Source organism: Colius striatus, chromosome 3, assembly GCF_028858725.1.
Source record: "Colius striatus isolate bColStr4 chromosome 3, bColStr4.1.hap1, whole genome shotgun sequence".
Lineage (NCBI taxonomy): Eukaryota > Metazoa > Chordata > Aves > Coliiformes > Coliidae > Colius > Colius striatus.
The window spans coordinates 13,382,400-13,402,704 of NC_084761.1; the positions used below are offsets into that span (position 1 = coordinate 13,382,400).

The 20,305-nt window shown below is 42.0% G+C and overlaps 1 protein-coding gene across 2 annotated transcripts in view; it reads right to left on the minus strand.

Annotated features, from left to right (window-relative positions):
- The window catches only part of TTYH3 (tweety family member 3), a 75,778-nt gene that overhangs the window by 40,668 nt on the left and 14,805 nt on the right, over positions 1-20,305 (minus strand). Inside the window, exon 1 of one of the 2 annotated variants that reach the window (XM_061992649.1) lies at positions 13,692-13,750. The exons of the other annotated variant lie outside the window; for it this stretch is intronic. Coding sequence (XP_061848633.1) covers positions 13,692-13,718 — 27 coding nt within the window. The 5' untranslated portion in view covers positions 13,719-13,750. Of the gene's footprint in view, positions 1-13,691; positions 13,751-20,305 lie in introns of those variants that run through there. 2 annotated transcript variants of the gene reach the window in all.

Below are 20,305 nucleotides of genomic sequence, written 5' to 3' on the forward strand. Positions count from 1 at the left end.
AGCAGCTCTTTGTATGGAACAGATGACAGCTATTTCTGGATAGCACTGCTATTGCACTAGTAGTTAAAAAGCCTACTAAAACCTCACTAAGAAACTTCAGAGCAAAGCTGAAGCTTTCAGGTGGTTCCTGAAAAACATGCAGTTTTGCTTTTAATCTTCCATCAATAATTTTAAATTTACTTCATCTTAACCTTCATATTCGCAACTCACAGGACAAAATAGCTACAGCTTTTGAGCATCTCAACAACACAGCTGCCTTAATCATTGCCAGATTGAGAACTGTTTATAGTTTTACCTTAAAGTTAGCTTTTGTCAAAAGAAAGCTTTCCCCACCGAATCTGCAACTAATGTTCCTTCTGGATTTCCATGCAGCGACTTGAGATTGCGATAATAAAACAGAGAGAAGAGGTTAAAGGAGTGTGGGAAGAGAAAAACACTCACTCAGAAGAACAAATGAAGCAAACTGGGCTGCTGCCAAAGGAGCACTCATCTCTATTTATTCCATGAAGGACGGAAGTCTTCTTAGCAAGAAAAGCTGCTGTGGGATAGTGTCATGCCTACACTACTTCCTACTCTTATTTTTTTTTCAGACTTCAAGACATCTCTAAGAAGCTTACATACTCACAGATAAGTAATTACATTCTACCAAACTGATTTTTTTGCAATGCTGGCAAGGCAAGGAACACACTTTGACCCCCTCATCAACTTGTTCAGAACATGCTATGCGTTCAGAGACTCAATTTTCACTTCTGAAAAGTGCTGTACGTGGTGTTTGTTGAGATACCGAAGTGTCATTCACCACACAATCTCTACAGAAGGATACAGGCTTTAGTAGGGAAGGCAGCCAAACATGTATTGGCAAATGTAATATGGGGAGAGGATGTGGAAACCCCTGCTGATCTCAGCACTAAAACATCTATATCTCCTGTGCCCCGGGGACAGGACTTCCCAAGCCAATTACTGTACTCACAGTAGAGAAGCAAGGCTGGGCAGAAAATGTGCTGTGGAAGAAACTTTTCCCACGCTACAGAGATGTATTCTCCTGTGTGAGGGATCCCTCAGCAGCATGGAAGGACACCATGGAAACAGGACAGGTTCCACCATTTCATCTCCTCTACAGACCTCTCCCAAAGAAAACATGTGTTAAGAGAGTGTACTAGATTTTTTAAAAAATATATATGTGTCTATGTATAGAAAATATATATATAGGGCAAGTCCACACTGAAGAAAGCAATATAGGCCAACATGTTGCTTTTACCTTTTATTACTGTTGTCTTTCCTTTTGTGAAAAGGGAAAATATCACGGATTACATCATGCCTTTTTTTTTTTTTACATCACCCTAAGACAATGCAACAGATATTAGAATAAGAGAGGTCTACAGTTGAAACACATGCTAGCATGACTAGATAGCTCAAAGCCATTTAACCAAGTTGGTTAAATAAACACACTAGCTTCCTCAACTAGAGGCTATCTACACAGGCAAGGACTTTCCACAGTTAATTGGTATTAGAGCTGTGAACTAAAGCCACTTTAATTACAAATGAGTGTTCACACAGGGTTTTTATGTAGTTGAACTAGAATGGCCTTAAATTCAGCACAATTTAATTCACTTTAGTGCATTTAAAGTGGTTTAGCTAATCTGCTTTGAATTTATTCCTCCAGTTAATTCAGATTAATTTCTCAAGTGCCCTTGTGCAGGCAACAACTGAGAACAAGGCCAAGTTGATTAAAGATTCATCATAATTTCCTCCACACTGACATTCTGACCCCTTACTTAAAAATTAAAGACTTTCAATGCTGCCTTTACGTTTAGTCCAATTCACAGAAGTCACCAGTGCAGAGGCCAACGACACATCCTTGCTGATACTTAGCTCACTGCAGTAACCAACATGCCATACGACCATCGCCAGAGTTTTGAGGGTGTGTTGAGGTCTGCACACCTCAAACATCCTCAGGTTACATGGGGACAGGTGCTAGAATTCATCAGAGCACCTCATAACAGAGACCAAAGAGAGATGGAAAACCCTGAGTAGAAAGGATTTGCTTAACAATCGAGTTGGACTGGGCTTTTTTCTGCTCATGAATGCAGATTTAAGCTGTGCTAATCAGTAGCAAACACTGGAGTCCTATTGGGTTGAAGTCAAATAACAATCTATTTATTCCCTTAGCTGTTACCAACTCAGCAATCTCCATCTTACACAGCAAGGAAACATTCCCAGAGGTAAAGGGGTCCTCTAAATTGGATGTTCTTATCCCTAGTTTCTCCATAATGCTGGCTGAAAGCCTCTGTGCACTACAGTGATGAAAAGAATGAGACACTCTCACCAAATTCAGTTTCCACTGACAGATCCCCATAGACTAAATCTTTATTAAATGAGGCTTAGCTCAGAACTGGCAGCTTGTCAAATGAGCATTCTCACTGAAAAGGCGGATTTCCTTTCTGGGTATTCTGCAAATTCCCTTGCAGGGCTCTAAAAAAGCCACCACGGATGCACCAGTGTTCATGCAGGTCTTTGCCCCAAATCCCAGACCAGTAAAACATATAAGGAATCCTCTTGGGAACAGGCCTTTAGCTTCAGAAATTTACTCCTTCCCAATATCCCCAGTTGGACAAGGTTAAAACCATTAGTTAACTTTGTTTCAAGGCAAGAATCAGATAAATATAGTTAATATTGAGGTAAGAGGCACCAAAAGGAGAGCTGGAAGAGTTCAGTGGGTCTCCTGCACCACTCACATCCCCCCTCAGGTTGCCCAGCCCACCCATGGCAGATCTGCACAATTTCACCAGTCGTTCCTTTACCACAACAGATTAGCTCACACATTCCCACCTGACAGCAGCTCCTCTACGTGAGATCTTTTCAAAGTTGCTTTGTTTCCTTGGTTAGAAAGCTGTATCACCCATTAAAGTCTTAAAACACAATCTCATCACAAGGTAATTTTCCAGCAAACTGGATAATGGAAAAAAACCCCATGTTATAATGGAAGTATGAATTTAATGCTCCTACAACTCAGGGATAAGCAAGCACTATGTGCATTACCTGGCTCAAGTCCAAGTGCTGTATAAATTCCCATGCCAAGACAATTCCCCATATCCAGTTCTGCAGCAGGAGCTCAAACTATGCTCCTGCTGGCCTGGATCTCCCTGAAGGTAAGTCATAGCACTTCCAAGCTGCCTGTTGCACACAGGCAGGGACCAGGGCACACTTACACAGCCCAGCACGCGAGCTAGGCAGCAGTGGTGTATTAAAAAAAAACCAAAGAGAAAGGCAGGAAATGCTTAGGCCTGAAGCCCAGTGACTTAATCCAATTTCCATCCTTTTCCCTTCCCCCTCCTACAACATGGGCTCTCCGAGACAATACACTTCATTTAGAGAGGAAAAAAGCTCTCCTGTGTGCCCATACTTACACACTTACATCAAGCAAAGTGCTGGGACGCTGTATATTTCTTTTAATCCATGCTAAACATGCGCACTCTGGAGCGGTTGCCAACCTCAAGGATTTTCTTTCAAGACTCAAGCTGTAAGGAGGCTCTTTTACTGCCAGCTAGCTGCTCTTTAGCTGTTGCTGTTTCTTATTAGATATGGTTTGAAACTCAAATATTCATACCAGTCCTATGAAACTCAAGAGTTCTCCACAAAGACAAGGAGTTTCAGTAGAGCAGATTACATGCACCATCCAACAAGACTCCTCTTTCTCTATAAGACCTAAACACTGTCCTTTCCAGGATTGGATAGGTAGGTAATGATGTGGCACTGGTTAAGATTAAATGCCATCTTTAGGCTCACAATAGCTTCTTGATCTTCTTAAATCATCTCCTCTTATACCAGCCAATCAAATCTGAAGAGATCAGCCACCACAGAGTTTGAAGACACTGAGCTCAACCCTCAGCTCTGATGTCTGGAGCAGAGAGGTCACTGCAAACTGCATACACCATGCCATCAGTCTGCTCTGAGAGACGTTTACACACTCCCTTTCTGTTTGCAAGAGGACAAACAAGGTATTAGGGAGGGAAGGGAAGGAGAGTGGATATGAACAGAACCACTCCTAAGTGGAACAGTAAACAAAAACTTGTCCCAACTGTGGAAATTTCACCCCAAAAGGAACATCAGCCCATTAATGAGGTTAGCCTGTCCCATTACCAGGGTTGGCAGTGTTCCCATAAGCATGGCTGCTGTAGATAATGCAGTTCTGCTCTCTTCTGCCATCATTTTGCATTATTTTGAATTTGCTGGTTTGACTCCAGCGATATAGTGTCACATCACTTGTGTTAGTGAAGAAGTTTTGCCAGGCAAAGATTAGTTTGAACTTCTTCACAGCATATGTGTTCAGTTGCACAGGACATAAGCACAGATATCCAGCATAAGCATTCTTCCTCTCACTATACTTTTCTGGCATCTTCTCTATGCAGCTTGTGACTTCCAGGCATATCAAAGCAGCTGAGAGGAAAACAGTTTGAGTATGGCTACTTCCCGTTTGCCCCAAGTGATAAAATAACCACAGTGAGTTTCCAAATTTGCCTCCAAAATTTCCACATGAAAGAAGTTAATTTTAAGACAAGATATTTTTTAACTACCAATGCTTGGACCGAAGTGATTCTGGAAAGCCACGGCAGGTTGCCTTTTAAGGGTTTCCACTACAAGACTGTAAACGGCACCTCATTCTCTTTGCAACATCACTGCAACCTTACACTGCCAAGTAATTTTGGTGGGAATTTAGCCAGGATTTGGTAAGACTCGTTTGATCAGACCCAAACAGGTAGGGAAGCAGTGTAACAAGACGACTAACAGAAGCAGCAACTTCACCTTGGTTCCCAAGCACTGCATGCAAATAATAGAGCCCAATGTCCACTCAGACATACCAAGCTCATTTTTAATGAGACTATTCAGGGGAGAGCAATGATGTAAGGCATTTATAGCCCACAACTCATCTGAAGAGAACATTAAACACAGTTTTAAGTCAGCTATACCTAGAAACACGGAATTAGTGCTCCTTGCAATCAGAAGGATTATGAAAGTATTAAAGTGTCCTGATTGTATCACGTGAACACAGAAAGTGTGAAGAAATCCAAGAGAGGTGGAAAAAATTAAAACATGTGTAGAAAACCTGACCATTGGGCCAATGAAGTTGTGTCCTTGAATCACTTGCATAATGATGTCTTGCCCAGAAAATTCTCAATGTCAACATCTCTGTAGGCACCATTTTAATCCTATTTATGACATAGGAATTTTTTCATCATGCGTCAACTGCTGCACACTATAAACTCAAGCATAACATTTGTTGCACTGAACCACAAAGGGATGCAGAATAATTTGAGAGAGAGTCCAAATTGGAATGGAAACTCCAGCACCGAATCCTTACTGATGTTAGACTTGAAAGGCAACTTAAGGTGCTTGCAAACATTTATATGACCTGTTTCATATAATTAGCAGTATGAAGAGCTCTTTTTCTAAACAGTAACTATTAGTAAGATGTTTAAGCCACAGTAATGTTGAACAAGACTGGCCCCAGAACTGATCCCTGTGGAACTCCACTGGCCACAGGCCTCCAACTTGATTCTGTGCTGTTGATCACCACCCTCTGGGCTCTGTCATTCAGCCAGCTCTCAACCCACCTCACTGTCCACTCATCCAAGCCACACTGCCCGAGCTTTGAGGCAGTGCTATGAGGATGTTATAGGAGACGGTGTCAAAAGCCTTGCTGAAGTCAAAGTAGATGACCTCAAATGGCTTCCTAAACCACTTCTACTAGCACTGAATGGACAGGAAGGTAAGTTGCTATAATCAAGTTTCTGCATTTACACATCAGTGACGGAAATTCACTAGGCTAGTGCTGCTCAGGTGTCTTTAACATGGAGATCCATGTCCAGTTTGTGCTCAGTTTGCAACCTGAAGTCAATCTTCAGAATCAAGAGTGAGAACTTTAGAATAACAAGAAAAAAAATCCAAATAAACAAAAATAAAGACAAGGCACTGCATTTCCAGTGATATTTACCCCACTCAACTTCACTGGCTTTTGTCAGAGGCCAAATGGCTGTTTACACAGCAAAAACTTAATGCAGCTCATAATATAGATTAAGCCTACTAAAAGGTGAAAGAAATGGCACTCTATTACACCAGCAAATTATACTGCTCCAGCTGCCCTGATGGCTGACCTCTGGCAGGGGACAAAAAGCAAACTGCTCTATGTCTTGAAATGTCACAGCCCATTGTGCTACAGCTAGCAGTCCATATGATATCTTCCTTAAAATAACTTGTATTTGAAGTCAGCTTTAATGCACTACATCAGTCATGTGGAGAGGCCACGAAGAACTGGAAAGGGGCAATATCTCATAGGGATATCTTCTGTATGTTGGGAAGGAGGGACACAGACCTCTGACCCATCTGTTAACTGTGGACCTGAACTACCTCCTTGCACAAACAATGCAAATGTGCCATTTAACTGTCAGAAACAAACAAGTGCCACACTTCTCACCATAAATTCACTTCAAACTTCCTCTTTGAGGCTGCTACAGTTAGGGTTAAAAAAAAAAACAACTACCCCACAACCCCCCCACAAAACTGGGGCAAGTGACAAGAAAGGAGGAAATCTCTTCCTTCAACTTAAAGCTGTACATTTCCCTCCCTCAAGAGAGGCTCATTCATATGCAGGAAGCATTTCCACATCGAGTCCTCCACAGTTTTAGTTTGGAGTTTGATCTTTTTTTCCCCCCTCCATTTTCTTTCCTTAAAGAAGAAAAAGTAAATCTCACCAAAAAAAACCCTCAGGGACAAAGACAACCAATATTCACCACTGAAAACCTTCAAATCCAGGAGAAAATAAACCCCAACATAGGGTGACTAACAGAGGAAGCAGATCAAAAGACTATCCAAGCTAGCCAAGACCCACCACAGTCACAGCTGGAGCCTGTGTTTCTGCACCACTGACAAGACTGGGACCGTCATTAACCACTTCTCTGCTCAGCACAGTAGCCTGTATAAGGGAAGCTACAGAGCTAAGAAAGGCCTCACGTAGGCTCCTCCCCAAATGCTGAGAAGGGATTAGGGCCTCTGGCAGCTATACTGAAGGGAAATACAATTTGAATAGAGATGCTTTCTTTACAGCTTTCCCCATCAGAAGGTGCAGAGCCGCAGATGACTCACTCCACAATCAAGGTAAAGTCAGATGCTGCCCCCTCAAGAGCAGCATCCTGGCAAGCAGTCATAGCCGTACCCCTCCACCTCTGCTGCCCAGTTGTTACGCTGATAAAACAGTTCTTGAATTCACCACCTGAATGCCCTTCATGAGAAAAAGCAAATGGCTAATAGTAGATCTACATGCAAGCTAAAAAAAACCCCAAACCTTGCAGTTACAAGTCAAAGACGGTGCCATAACATGTATTTACAGAGGATATCCCACTTTGCAGCTTCAGGTCTGAGCAGCTTTTCCCACAGATTCTCCATTTCCCCATGGGGTCAGGGCCAGAGGGGAAACTGTCTTCCTTCAACTAAGCAAAGCTGTTCAGGTCTCTCAGGGCTTACCTGCCTGTGAAGCTGGAAGTTATCATGGACCACTGGCCTTAAAAAAAAAAAAAAAATGTACTAGGTTTGTATCAGCTATTTAGGGACAAATACACCTCACTTTTAGCTTCCTTTGCCACCAAGCTTTGTGAATAGGTAGGACAGGACTATTTTGCTGTAATAGCAGTTCCATTAGTTTAAAGAAGCAGGTGTTTGCCTGTGTCCTAACACGATTTTTCATTAGCTGCTCTGCTTTAGCAAATACAGACACATCATTTATGCTAAAAGTCAATACAAGGTAAACTAAAGAGCATACAGCCCCCTCCTTCAGAGATCCTTCTATCCCCCTCACAAGATCAGTGTAGGTAGGATTCCTCAAGCTCTGGCACAGGTATTTATTCATTCATTCATTCATTCATCGATTCTTTTGAACTGCATCTTGAGATTGATTTTTCAAGAAAGTTCCCAGAGCTCTCTTAGAGGTTCTGCCTACACTGATGTCATGGCTATATTTAAAAAGGAATCCCACTAAAGTGGTTTATAACGTGCTCTGGCAGGACAGTGTAGACAGAGCTAAATCCCATTAAGCTACTTAAGTTGCTTTCCCACTCTGAAGTCATCAGTCAAATGCTGGTCCTACACAATAGCGGCCATCTATCAAACTAGCTTATCAAGAGTCATGCTCAAAACACCAAACAAAACAAAAATTTCAATCATCATGCACGTGAGGGAGGGAAACTGGGGCAATGTGCTGCTCCAGTAACCTCCTGGGATCCCAGAGGGTGGAGAAGGCTGGTGATCAGTTTTTCATTGTAACCCATTTGCACGCTACTGGACCTTATTAAAGGTAAAAAAAGAATAACTGTTTCTTTACATGCTCATCTTGACTATTTTGAAAGGACTATACAAAGGAACATGTGAATGTAAGGTATACTTCTAAACTAGAGCTCATATTAACGGATGGGGGGTAGTAACTGGAAAAACAAAGCACCGTTCAGCCTTAACTCAGCACTCCACAGAGAAGGGAGAAGGCAGTGTTCATAACCATCACATCTCCTTACCCAGTAACTTGAAAATAGACAGATTCCTGAAAGATTAATTCCCACAAACGTCAATTGTACACATTTAAAGCTCTAGTCTTAGAGCGTTTATTTCACCATGTCAATATGTTACTGCTACAAGATTTCAGAGACAAATCTTGATTTACCAGATTCCATAAAATAATATAAAACAGTAGGTCAAAAGACCTCTGGAGGTCACTGTAGTAGGGCTCATTTAATAGATGGGGTTGCTCAGCTGCATGCCCAGGCAAGTTTCAAGTGTCTCTGAGGCTGGAGTTTCCAAAGCTTTCCTCAGCCCCTGGTTCCAGAATTACAAAGAAAAACACTCATAATGATTGTATTCAAGTACTATTTCCCATTGTAACTTATGGTTATTGTTGCTTGTCCTTTTACTGGGCACGTCAAAGAGGTGTCTGGTGCCTTCTCCAAATCATTCTTTTGGGTATGCAAAGGCTGCTCACAGATCCATCATTTCATCTTCCGTGTCCAGGCTAAAGGTTTCCCAAGCCTCTCTTCAGAGGTCAGGCTCTAATCATCTCAGTGGCCTTCCCCTAGGCACACTCCAGTTAGTCAACATCACTCCTGCACTGGGGGTCCTGAATAATTATGCAGTTATACAGCATTTATGCTGGCACACATAACTGGAGGAGAGCTCATGCATGCAAAATGGCTGATGACCCCATTTTAGGGCTATTTTCAGCTTGCTTAGAGGGACAGGCAAAGCACAAGCCTTCAGAGCTCAGGTTTGCCTCCAGCTGCATGACCTACCCCACCTGATACGGTCATGAAGCACCGAAAGGTGACAGTGAACTGACACTTCACTCTGAGCAGCACATCGCAGACAATTGCTCTGTGGGCATCAGAAATGCAGCAAGTACCATCCAAGATAGAGACTCTATAGCATGGATGCTATTCCTCGAAGCAACAAAATGAGACAGGCAAGAGGAGAGGAAAGGAGAGGTAGGGAAAAAAAAAAGCAGCAAGAGTGAAGTTATGTGCCTCAGACTGAAAACAAGGCACCTTGGGAGTCATTCGATGAGCCCAACTGCATGGATGCTCATGCTTCCCATTGGCTGCCGCCTTCCAGAGCTGCACAGCAACGAGCCCAGGAGGTAGGAGGCTGCCAGCTCGCATGAGAGCTCCCTGCTCAACCCCTCCTCCGCATCCCCACAGCCCAGCCTGACAAGCACCGACATTGCTCCAGCTCTCCAGCTAATTGCAATATCGATTGCTCTCCCCCCATCAGAGGTCAATCAGGGAAACAGCCAAAGCAGGCAGGACCTCGGTGAAACGAATTACAAAGTCTGTGCAGAGCAGCCACACCAGATTTTTTCAAGAGAAGCACGACAGGACAACTCCATGTTCTAGCTCAGTCCACAGCTCAGGTTTTGCTTGGCAAGTAGAAAAAAAGTACTGCAAAAATAAGAATGGAATGAAAGGAAAGGGGTAAGATGTGCAAGTTGGGTGACACAAGTCAGAGAAGTGCTGACACCCAAAAGGTATTACTGCCCAGACCCAAAAATCATTATTTCCCAGAAGACTCTGAGATGAGCAAAGGATATCCTGAACTCCTCTGCCTCACTTCGCAGCATGCACAGGAGAAGCTTATCTAAGCAGTCATTATGGATCAAGCGCACCTTTGCAGACAGCACCTGGCTTCCCAGTGTTGACTCAGTTTCGAAAAGCAGAGCTAAAATAAGGAAAGAGGTTGAAAACAAACAGCTCAACTTCTACCATTTTTTCTAAGGAAGCAAATCAAAATTCTCTGCCGTTACGTTCCTGAGTTGGCCACTGAAAACAAAACCAAAGACTCAAGGTCTCAGGGCACCATAGTGAACGTATAAAGTATGAGAAGCTAATACTAGCCACTACTGAGGACTATACAAGATCCTAGGTAAGCTATGAGCATGAGGTGGCAGAAGATGAGAGAATTTTGGGACAAGGACAAAGTATTTTATAACAGACACATACAACATGTCTAGCTTTTTTCAATGATCCAGCTGCTACAAATGTCAGGAGTCCCTTCACATACAACACTGTCACCATCACCTCTTCACTAGCAAAGAAGAGTGTTAGAGAATGGAGAAGCAACTCTAATTAAAGCAATTGCTTATGCAGTCTATAACAGCTACTTGCTTCCCACTGTGTACAAACCAAAAGTCACACCACCACAGAAACAACTGTTTTCTGACACTGCGTCCCCTAAATTGCCTGCCCCTCTTCATCAAACTGTGTTGGAGCAGATGAGAAGCACTAGCATGAAGTCAAATAGATGAGCTTGGCTTCTGGTGACCAAACTGCACAGAAAAGGGAGGCTTCTAAAGCAACCCTTACCGGTAGCTTGGTTGCAGATAGAGGAAAGAGCAGAATTAATTATCTTAGACACAAACCTCATAGATTCCCCCCACACACATATATATACGTGCCCATTTCTGCTATGGTCATCTCAGAAAAATCTCCTGAGAAACACAGCACTTTCCTCTCTGACAAGAAAGTATTTGGAAGTGGTAGATCCTGCCAGTATACACAGTATAAAAACATTTTTAAAGTTTTAGGTACTACGAGTACAAATTCATTTGAAAATCTGTCACACCTTTTGTTAGTTCCCTTAGTACAGCACAACTAGTTGAGGAGACATTTGACAACCAGACAGCTAAAAATTAGGTTTCTTCATTATTTGGCAGTAAGCAAAAAGGTTTGTAATGATTTATACGGGCACAGTTCTTAAGCTTATAAATTACTATTATTTCTGCATCAACCTGCTTTTACTTCAACAAAAACAGAGGTAAAAAGCATAGTTTTAACAAGTAAGATCTCTCCAGTGTTGACAAAGTACTACTTTCCCCATTAATAGCTGCCGCTGTATATGAATGCGTCACAGGTTGGTGTTTTCTTTCTTCTCTAGCATCACAGCAGAAGAAAAACAAGAAGAAAACAAGAACACCAATATGAAAAGGTTGTGACAATTCAGCACTGCAATGAGTAGGCTGGCTCTCACTGGGCTCAAGCAATCACTCCACATGCCACTGGCACGGTCTTTGAGCTGCAGACAATATCACACTTACTAGAACAGAGCCAGCAAGCTAAGCAAAGAGTAGGCAGCATAACTGCTTCTAAAACTTGTCATTTACCCCATCCAGAGGGGAAAGATATCAAGGCTTTCCTCCATTTTCCCCCTCATCTTACAAAAAAAAGCTACAAACCTCTTTGTCCTCAAATGAGAGTCTCCAATACACAAATATTAAGATGCGTTAAGTAAGCTATCCAGAGGTCACCATCTATCCCTAGCATGACCTGCTAGAGCAATGAAGCACAGCGAACAACTCCACCTATCAAGCAAGGCTATCTTTGCTGCTGCACTCAAGGATCAAAGCTTTTGCTTAAAAAGCCATGACTGCAGGGGAAAAGCCCACTTTGGCAACAGCTAAGATGGGAAGAAAATGCTCCACTTCCAGATCACTTAAGATTCAAGCAAATATCAAGTCTGGCATAACAAGCATCACACAAGTTGTGTATTAAACTAGTGTCATTGATGGCACGGCAGCAAAAATGCCCTACTATAACCTGGAACTAAATAAATTAATTCCAATATTCATACCTTAACTTAGAAGCACTACCCTCTGGGATACTAGAGAACTTCCCCTCAAAGATTGTTCATCTCATTGACAATAATGTTACTTTTCATAATCTTGTCCACAAATTCAATCAAGCTCCAGACAAAATCTAATCAAATTGGACAAGCTGAGTTGCAAGGACTGTCTTTGAGTCCTTTAATGGGAGGTCAGCTCAAATGAAGCCTCTGATGTCCCAGGACTCAAGCAGCCTTATTTCATGTAGTTCATTGCTGTAAGCACCAAAGACCATCCTTAGATCCCAAAACTCTTTTTGATACTCACTCTAGTGGAAATTCAATCTCTAGACAAGCCAGTCTTCTGTTCTTTTTGCGAATATCTGTAGTGACTTCTCCAGGCAAAAAAAAAAAAGGTTCTCCTAAATATCAGAAAGACGTGCTATTCAAAGAATTCCATTACTATTGTCATTCTTCAATTTAAGTTCATCCCTCTAGAAAACATGACCATCCCTGAGAAGTACTGTTAGTCTGAAGACAGCAGCCATCCTAAAGCAAATATAAAAGCACCCATAGATTTCCAGGGCAAAGCATTTACATTTATGAAGACCTTATCATTCACATTTAAGATACGTTGGTCACTTCAGTCTGTCCTGAGCCACCCTTTTTTCTTTTCTCTCTCCCCAGTCCCCACAACTGAAAAGACAAACTTTAAGCCATTGCCAAGATTCTTTAGCTACTCCCTAACAAACAGGCATTATGAAAAACTTACAACAATTAGAGAAGAAACTCTTTTATATTTACATGCTTTAGACTAAAGCTATCAAAAGTACCATCATAACTTGTGATCTTTAAAATAAAACAACTCCTTTGAATATTGACCAATATAATGATACTGTAAAAAAAAAAAAGCCAACGAACTATTCAAGAGGTTCCATGTAAATATGACGAAAAACTTTTGAGTGAGGGACCCCTGGCACAGGCTGCCCAGGGAAGCTGTGGAGTCTCCTTCTCTGGAGGTTTCCAAACCTCCCTGGACATGTTCCTGTGTGACCTGATCTAGATGGACCTGCTTTAGCAGGAGGTTGGACTAGACAATCTCTAGAGGTCCCTCCCACCCTCTACCATTCTGATTCTAAAGTTAAAATTTCATCCATGGATGAAATAACAAGCATAACATTTAAAATACCATATGTGACCCATGTGATACTGCAAACCAACAGGATTGAGTTTAAAGAACGTCCAGTTATATCCCATGGACCACCATCATCTGACTGTTGTTTTGTTCACCAAGCATGAAGAAATCTGTATTCAAACTTCAGAACTATTAGATTCTGATGCAGATTCAAGGCAGCTCTCTCTCTAAAAGCAGTGTTGGGGGAAAAAAAAGTTTTGTCACCATATTGGTCACAAATTTTACTATAACTAAAACCTTACAAGGAGAATAATGCTTTATGGCATCATACTTGCATTGACAACAAGAGAGCAAATGCACCCACTAGCCAAATTCCTAATACATCAAAACTAATTCTTTCTAAGCTACCAAATAGATAAACAGAACTAACAAGTTTCCAGTCAGTAAGCCACTCCATCTTCCTCTTGTTGAGCGCATGTAGCTCGGGTCATTTCCGATTTTCATTCCAGCAGGAAGAGCTATTCCAACCAAAGTACAGAAAAGAGATGCTCAGAAGTCCAGACTCACTGACTCTACACTGTGTTAAAAGAGCACTTGGAAAAAAGGCTACTGATTAAAGGAAGAGCTGCTGTTATCTCCAACACACCAAACATCTGAAAGGATGTTCCCTCCCAGACACTTCAATGTATGAAGTTAGGTTCCTTTCCTCTTTTTTTTTTCCCTGTTAAATACAGTCTTTATGAAAACAGAAGAAACTATTTGTTCGACTGTTTATCCAGCCAGCTTCAAAATTAAAATATTCCTGCCTTGACTCCACCCCAGGTTGGTCCCTGGTGAGTATCTCCAATACTTTACATATCAATATTTCTTTCTAGAAACTAAGCTCTAGGGAGAACTACATGTAGAAGCTTGAGCATATTTATCAAGCTTGACACTTTCTGTTGGAATGCTCCAGCAGAAAACAATTTCTCTGAAAAGTGGATGGGCCCGAACTAGTCACACAGCCCTGTATCTTGCTTTCAAGTTCATTACTCTTTTAAGGAGCTAAAATTCTACAAACAGCTTCAAAATGCAGATAGACTTGCAAGAGAGGAACTTGCAGTGAAGGTGACTAGCTGCATTACAGACTCACAGCTGAACTCCACTGGTCTAGTGAAGACACTTGCTCATGTTAGTGCTTGTCCCCCTGTGAAGTGGCATTACACCACCACCTTGGAACCCAACATCAACACAATATGGCTTTGTGTGATTTCACAGGTTGCACCCAAAGCTGTAACGTAGTTTGGTGAGGAGGAGAGGCACACACACCACCTAATGAGAGTATTAAGTCATACATAATCTGCTGCTTGTAGAAGTGAGAAATTGATCAGCTGCTCATGTGGCAACAAGAACAACTCAAGACTGTTAAAGTGATGGAGAATGTGGTCTTCAGGGCTGAGGGACAGAAAAAGAATAATGTCTGTAAAAGGATGGGCTGATGCTAGGATCATTCCCTGCTCAGTTACAATTCTGCAGTTCACAAAGTAACCAGAAATAACATGACATTACAGACCCCTTTCACTAGCCCTACAGTGGTGAACTGTATCAGCTTTCAGCACCATTTCCTACCCCAAAGCAGAAAGAAGATATAAAGAGCAGGAAACAGCTAATCTGTAAGCCAAACCCAGATGGGTGTATTTTCCATGATGGTTTAAAAAAAAAAAAAAAAGCTATGCTTTAGAAAAACCTACATGGTCACATGAAAACAGAAGTCTGCCAGGAACCTGACATTTGGCTCCTAAATTCTGCTTATTAATTCAACAACCCAAAATATTCCAAAAGGGAGATTAAACACAAAGTCTTGTGCAACCTGCGCTTTTCCACCCAACTTTCTCACCACTGAAGCACAGGTACTTCGTTCCTGCCCCAGGCTTATGTCAGACCTGGGTTACAACTCGTCTGACAAGAAGGGACGATGTTTTATGCCTGGATCAGGTGCTCAGTCTGGTTCACTGAGCAGATGGTCAAACACCCTGGTCTCTAGTTAGCAGGACTGCTTTTTCTTGTACCAGGGATAGTTACATAGTAACTCAAGTCACACATACCTCTGGCTCTGGTGTTGAAATTTGTTTCCAGAGAGTTCAGTTCCTTGACATAATCACTGAGCAGCTCTGGAGAGCAAAGTGTTCAAGTCACCCTTCCAGATCACAACCTCACAAACCACACACTTCAGACAGGTATGACTAAAGGCTCTGAAGCTGAAAACTTTATTAGGGCTTGAAGAGTCATATCAATTTTAGAATTCCCTACACAGACCCTCAGGTTTAGGTCCATGTTACACAAAGGCACACATTTGAAACCACTGTTTGCACTATTTCTCCACCAAGGTCATACCTGAATAGGCCTAGCACAGACAACATCCATCCACAGCCCAAATCTAACTTGAAATCATGCTCAGAATGTTAGAATACAGTACTATCTCTTTTTTCTCTTGTACAGAAATATTGTCCAACATGGAATATGCATGTATTTATTCCAAGTATGTGCTGGAAGCAGTTTCACCAACACATACAAGTTTTAGCACTGCAGCAGTGATAACATCAGTGCCATTCCACAAGAGTTCACGAGCAAAACAAAGTCTTTGATGCCATTAAGTAAACCTAAAAAATCCTGCTTTCCAAGGCTGCAGCTCAGTGCCAAATTTTGCACAAAAGGCTTTTATAGAGAAGAAAAAGCTAGTAAGATGACTTTGAGCACACAGCTACAGATAATGTCAGAAAACACTCATTAGAACCTTGCTCCCCATAAGCCACACCTCCCTGTAAATATGGCTCAGCCTTGCAGCTTGCCCACTTAATGCTGCACTCACAACCTTCTTTGGAGATTTGCACTGTTATTCACTTTTTGCTTTCCTGCTTATTTCACATTTTCCTTACAATTTCACATTCAAACCGAGCATGTAGTTCCAGAACCTTGCCACCCGGCTCAGCCACAAGCAGAGGTTACCTATGCACGGTGCATTATCGCTTCCTCCTGTGCATTAGCCAAGTGCCATCTCTAGGGTGCATTACAAAATCCATCATGGCCTGCCTAGTAGAAGCAATTTGAGGATGGTTAAAAAGAAAACTGCCACTCTGTAGAGAAATGGGCTGATTTCCTCAAACATTCAGATAGTGAGTGTACAAACTACCCAGTAACGTCTGTACTGCATATGGCTACAGTATTTCCTGGGTTTTCAGTGTACAAACAGGGAAACCTAAAGTCAATTTGTTAGCACAGACTTCTAGAATATAAAGGTGGAACCTTTTTTTGTTGTTAAACAACTTGAAAGTTTTTGCCCAACTTGTACAGAAAATGACATGTACAGTTCTCTCTCGAACTCCTTGAGCATATCTAAGTACCTGCACATTGAAAAGAAATAAATAAACCCAAACAAACAAAACCCCCAAACCTCACAGGACTTGAGAACACCCTGTTTTTCTGTGTTATTAGAAAGAATAGCCTTTCCAAATACAGCACAAGGGAGGAAACATTTTGTAATGCTTCACAGTTCCCAGAACAAAGAGTGACCTCTTCTAGCACTAACCCCAGTCTGCGTGCTACAGGCTTGGACACCATCAAATCCTGCAATTTACAGATGCAAAAGAGGAAGTGGTGACACTTCAGGCAGCCAAAGCTTTCCTATTAAGTCCAGGACTGAAAAATGTGCAAGAAAGCAGAATTAAGTCACTCAGTCATAACTTCAGCAGGAAACAGTCTGGTCTTATCATTTCTTCAAGCCACCCTGTTATGTGAACACTGAAGCACCCTTGATAGAGAGGGCCACTGTGAAAAAGTCCTTCAACATTTGTTTTCAGAGCAGCTACATCTGGGGAAGAAATTACGGCAAAGCATCTACCTCTCAGTAGAGCACTACTTGGATCAGTTTTAGAGGCAGAAACACAAACACCATATGCTCTGATGTAGCTTTAGCTGCTTAGAGATTCATAGATCCATGTCTCATCAGTATGTGCCACCCCACCCCGGCCCTCTGTGCTAACTAAGCTCTGTATCTCTCCCTTGGACATAGCCATCCAGTATGCTTCGTTACTTGGGCTTGCTGCTCTGAAGCTGGGTCTGGAGTGCCAGTGTTAGCATGGAGACAACAGCAAAGAGCTCCCTGTTATTATTGTCACACCTGATAACTGCAGAGAGTCAAGTCATCATCCTGAGGTGCCTTCACCTGGCAAGGTGGTTCTTTTGAGACCACTCAATGCATGATTTACATACTACTACTGATGCAGAGGCACACTAAATATCGACTTTTGTCTAAGAAAAAGGTGTGACAAGCTAAAAGTAGAATTTGTGCCTTTATAAAGGCACTGACTGAAAATTGGTTTCCTCACTTGTGACCAATTTACCCTTTGCAATCTTTCACCTTGTATTTCATTGGACAATTTAAGCCCTTTTGGATGCTTGCTGTTGAAATGAGGAGCTTCCCCATTTCTCCACCCAAGTGGCTACTCATCTCACTACCGCAGCTCTGCATTTTGAAAGGATGTCATCCTCCCACCAACAATCTCACTAGTCAGCAGCCCTGTGCCTTTGACCTTGAAAACCTTAAACACGCTAAAGCCTTCCCTCAGATAACAGCAGCAACACTACTCACTGCAGACAAAATTATAAAGAAAAAGCAGTACGTTTTCTTTCACATCCTAAATTGGCTGATAGTTTCCCCCCCTCATAGCGTAATCCTGAGCTATGCAGCCCACCAACCCTTTTTTCTTGTGTGGACAGCTAGGTATACTGTAATGTATATTGTATGGATATTGTATATCCATGTCTTCCCCAATGCTAGCTTTAGATTAATTATCAGTGCTTGAGATGAACTCTTTCTATCCATGAAGGATCACAAGGAAGAAGCATTACAGCTGACAAGCTTAACAGGTCAAGCCCAAGATGTTGCATAGCCACCAAATAAACCTCAAGGGAAAGGCTTCCCGACTGAGATCAGCTACTGTGAACACATTCCCATCACAGCATCTGCATCTGGCACACAAGTAAGAGCAGCAGGACTCAACAAGCAGTCACACCAGCACCAGTTGAAAAATCAGGCTACAGTGTTCCCTGCTCACCAGGTCCACAGGCAATTGAGATTCTGTGTAAGGGACTTCAACTTCTAACATAAACCAGGCTCTTTCCTCCAGCATCCTCACAACTACTGATGGGCAGAAGAATTGTATATTTTGAATTACAATGTCTTTCAGAAAGAAAACCCAAGAGCACAGACTCTTTACTCTGCCCTTTTGTTTTTAACCTCTTATGTGGGGTTAGAAACACAGCTCCCTGACATTCAAACTGGAAGCACAAGTAGAGATCCAAACGACGAAGAAATCCAATGGACAACAGCCAGCTGCCTTGTCCACTTACTATTATGCACTGACGTACCACAACACTTTGAAGCCACAGAGTAAGTATAGATTCCTGGCCTGAAAACTCCTGGGAAGGACTATTTAATTCAGCCTCCTGTACAACAATTAATGACAGTAGAGCAGCAGACCACTCCTGCCACAAGCCATCCTTGTGGTTCCTCTGCCCTTTGGCTTGGCAAGCCATCCAATGTGCACCTTGGGGTGCTTTACAATGATTTCAGTACGTTTGCAACATCGCCAAGGTTGGGCCATTTTCACTGAACAGCAGCATTTACCAGTCCTCCAGGGAGTGCTTACAAAACTTAAAAAAACCCTTAAATCTGCTATTTATAAACAGTTGTTAGGGCTGCCACCAGATCAGCACTCTCAAGTTAGAGGTGAGGTTCCCCAGTGCTGAGTGAAGAAATATACTATCTCACCTTTTCTGGCTGTTGTGGTCCCCAAGACACACGTTCAGATCTACACCAGGAAATGGTGCTTAGTTACTTATCTGCTACTTGCCAACCATCTCCTGCTTTGTTTATTTTTAATTCTGTGTCTTCCAGTTCACTACTGCAGCTGGATGGACTTTCAGCCAGCTATCCTGAATGGTCAGTCAAGTGGTCGACAGGGCTAGGACAAAGGCTAGACTCAATGATCTTAAAGGTCTCTTCCAGCCAAAATGATTCAATGATTCTATGATCCCATTCCTTAGCTTTATAATACATGTAGGTTATCTTCATAGCTAACTTTACACTTGAAAATAGCTCTTCTAAAGCACTAAGTACCTTATTACTCGTACAGATCAGCCATTTGCCTGTTTGAAACATTATCCTAAAGCAGGATTCACTAACAAGCAATCAGAAATTCCCCAGGTTGTTTACAAACTCTCCAGCAAAAGATGCCACAGAAGAAAGCCTGGTGGATCTTTTTGCATTTCAGTAGTTTTATACATATGCCAGGTTGCACCAGACTTGCACTTGAAATATCTCTAATTCCCTACATGGAATTTTTCTTTCTATATGGCTATTTTAAGCCTCATTTGTGAACTTATTTTCACAAAGTGCCCTGATCAGAAACAAAGAGAAGTAAAAAACATACGCTCCAGTGCAAGACTTATGATATCGCTTACTGAAGCTTATTCTCTAATCATGTGGAGCTCACGGACCTCACTAACTACAGGACCAGCAGTGAAATACAGCCACTGCAAACTCTCTGAAGCTAAAAAGAGAATCATGTCCTCCTTAGCAATATAATATCTTTTCTATCATGATTCCTCGCTACAAACTCAGCTCACTAAAAAAAAACCACCATCAACAAGAAAAGTAGTTTGGGCAACAATTTGGAGTTAGATCTGCTCTGACCAACCGTATTAGATTAGTGAGGAACATTATCTGAGTCCCAACTGATACAGAAAACTGGATCTTTGACAAGAGACTTTTCACAGCACTTAAGGGCTGGCAGGAGTTGCCTGGAATTCTTCACCCTTTTAAGCAGGTGTTAAAGCTTCTGGGAAAGAGCCAAGCAGTACTTTTGACTTACTGAAGCAATCAAACTATTCCTAATATCATCCAAACACTGCAAAAAGCAATAGCAATTCACTAGAAAGAAGTTTTGAGCAGCCCCAAGATAAGATCCTCTGAAGCCACAAAACAAATATCTGCAATAACTCTTT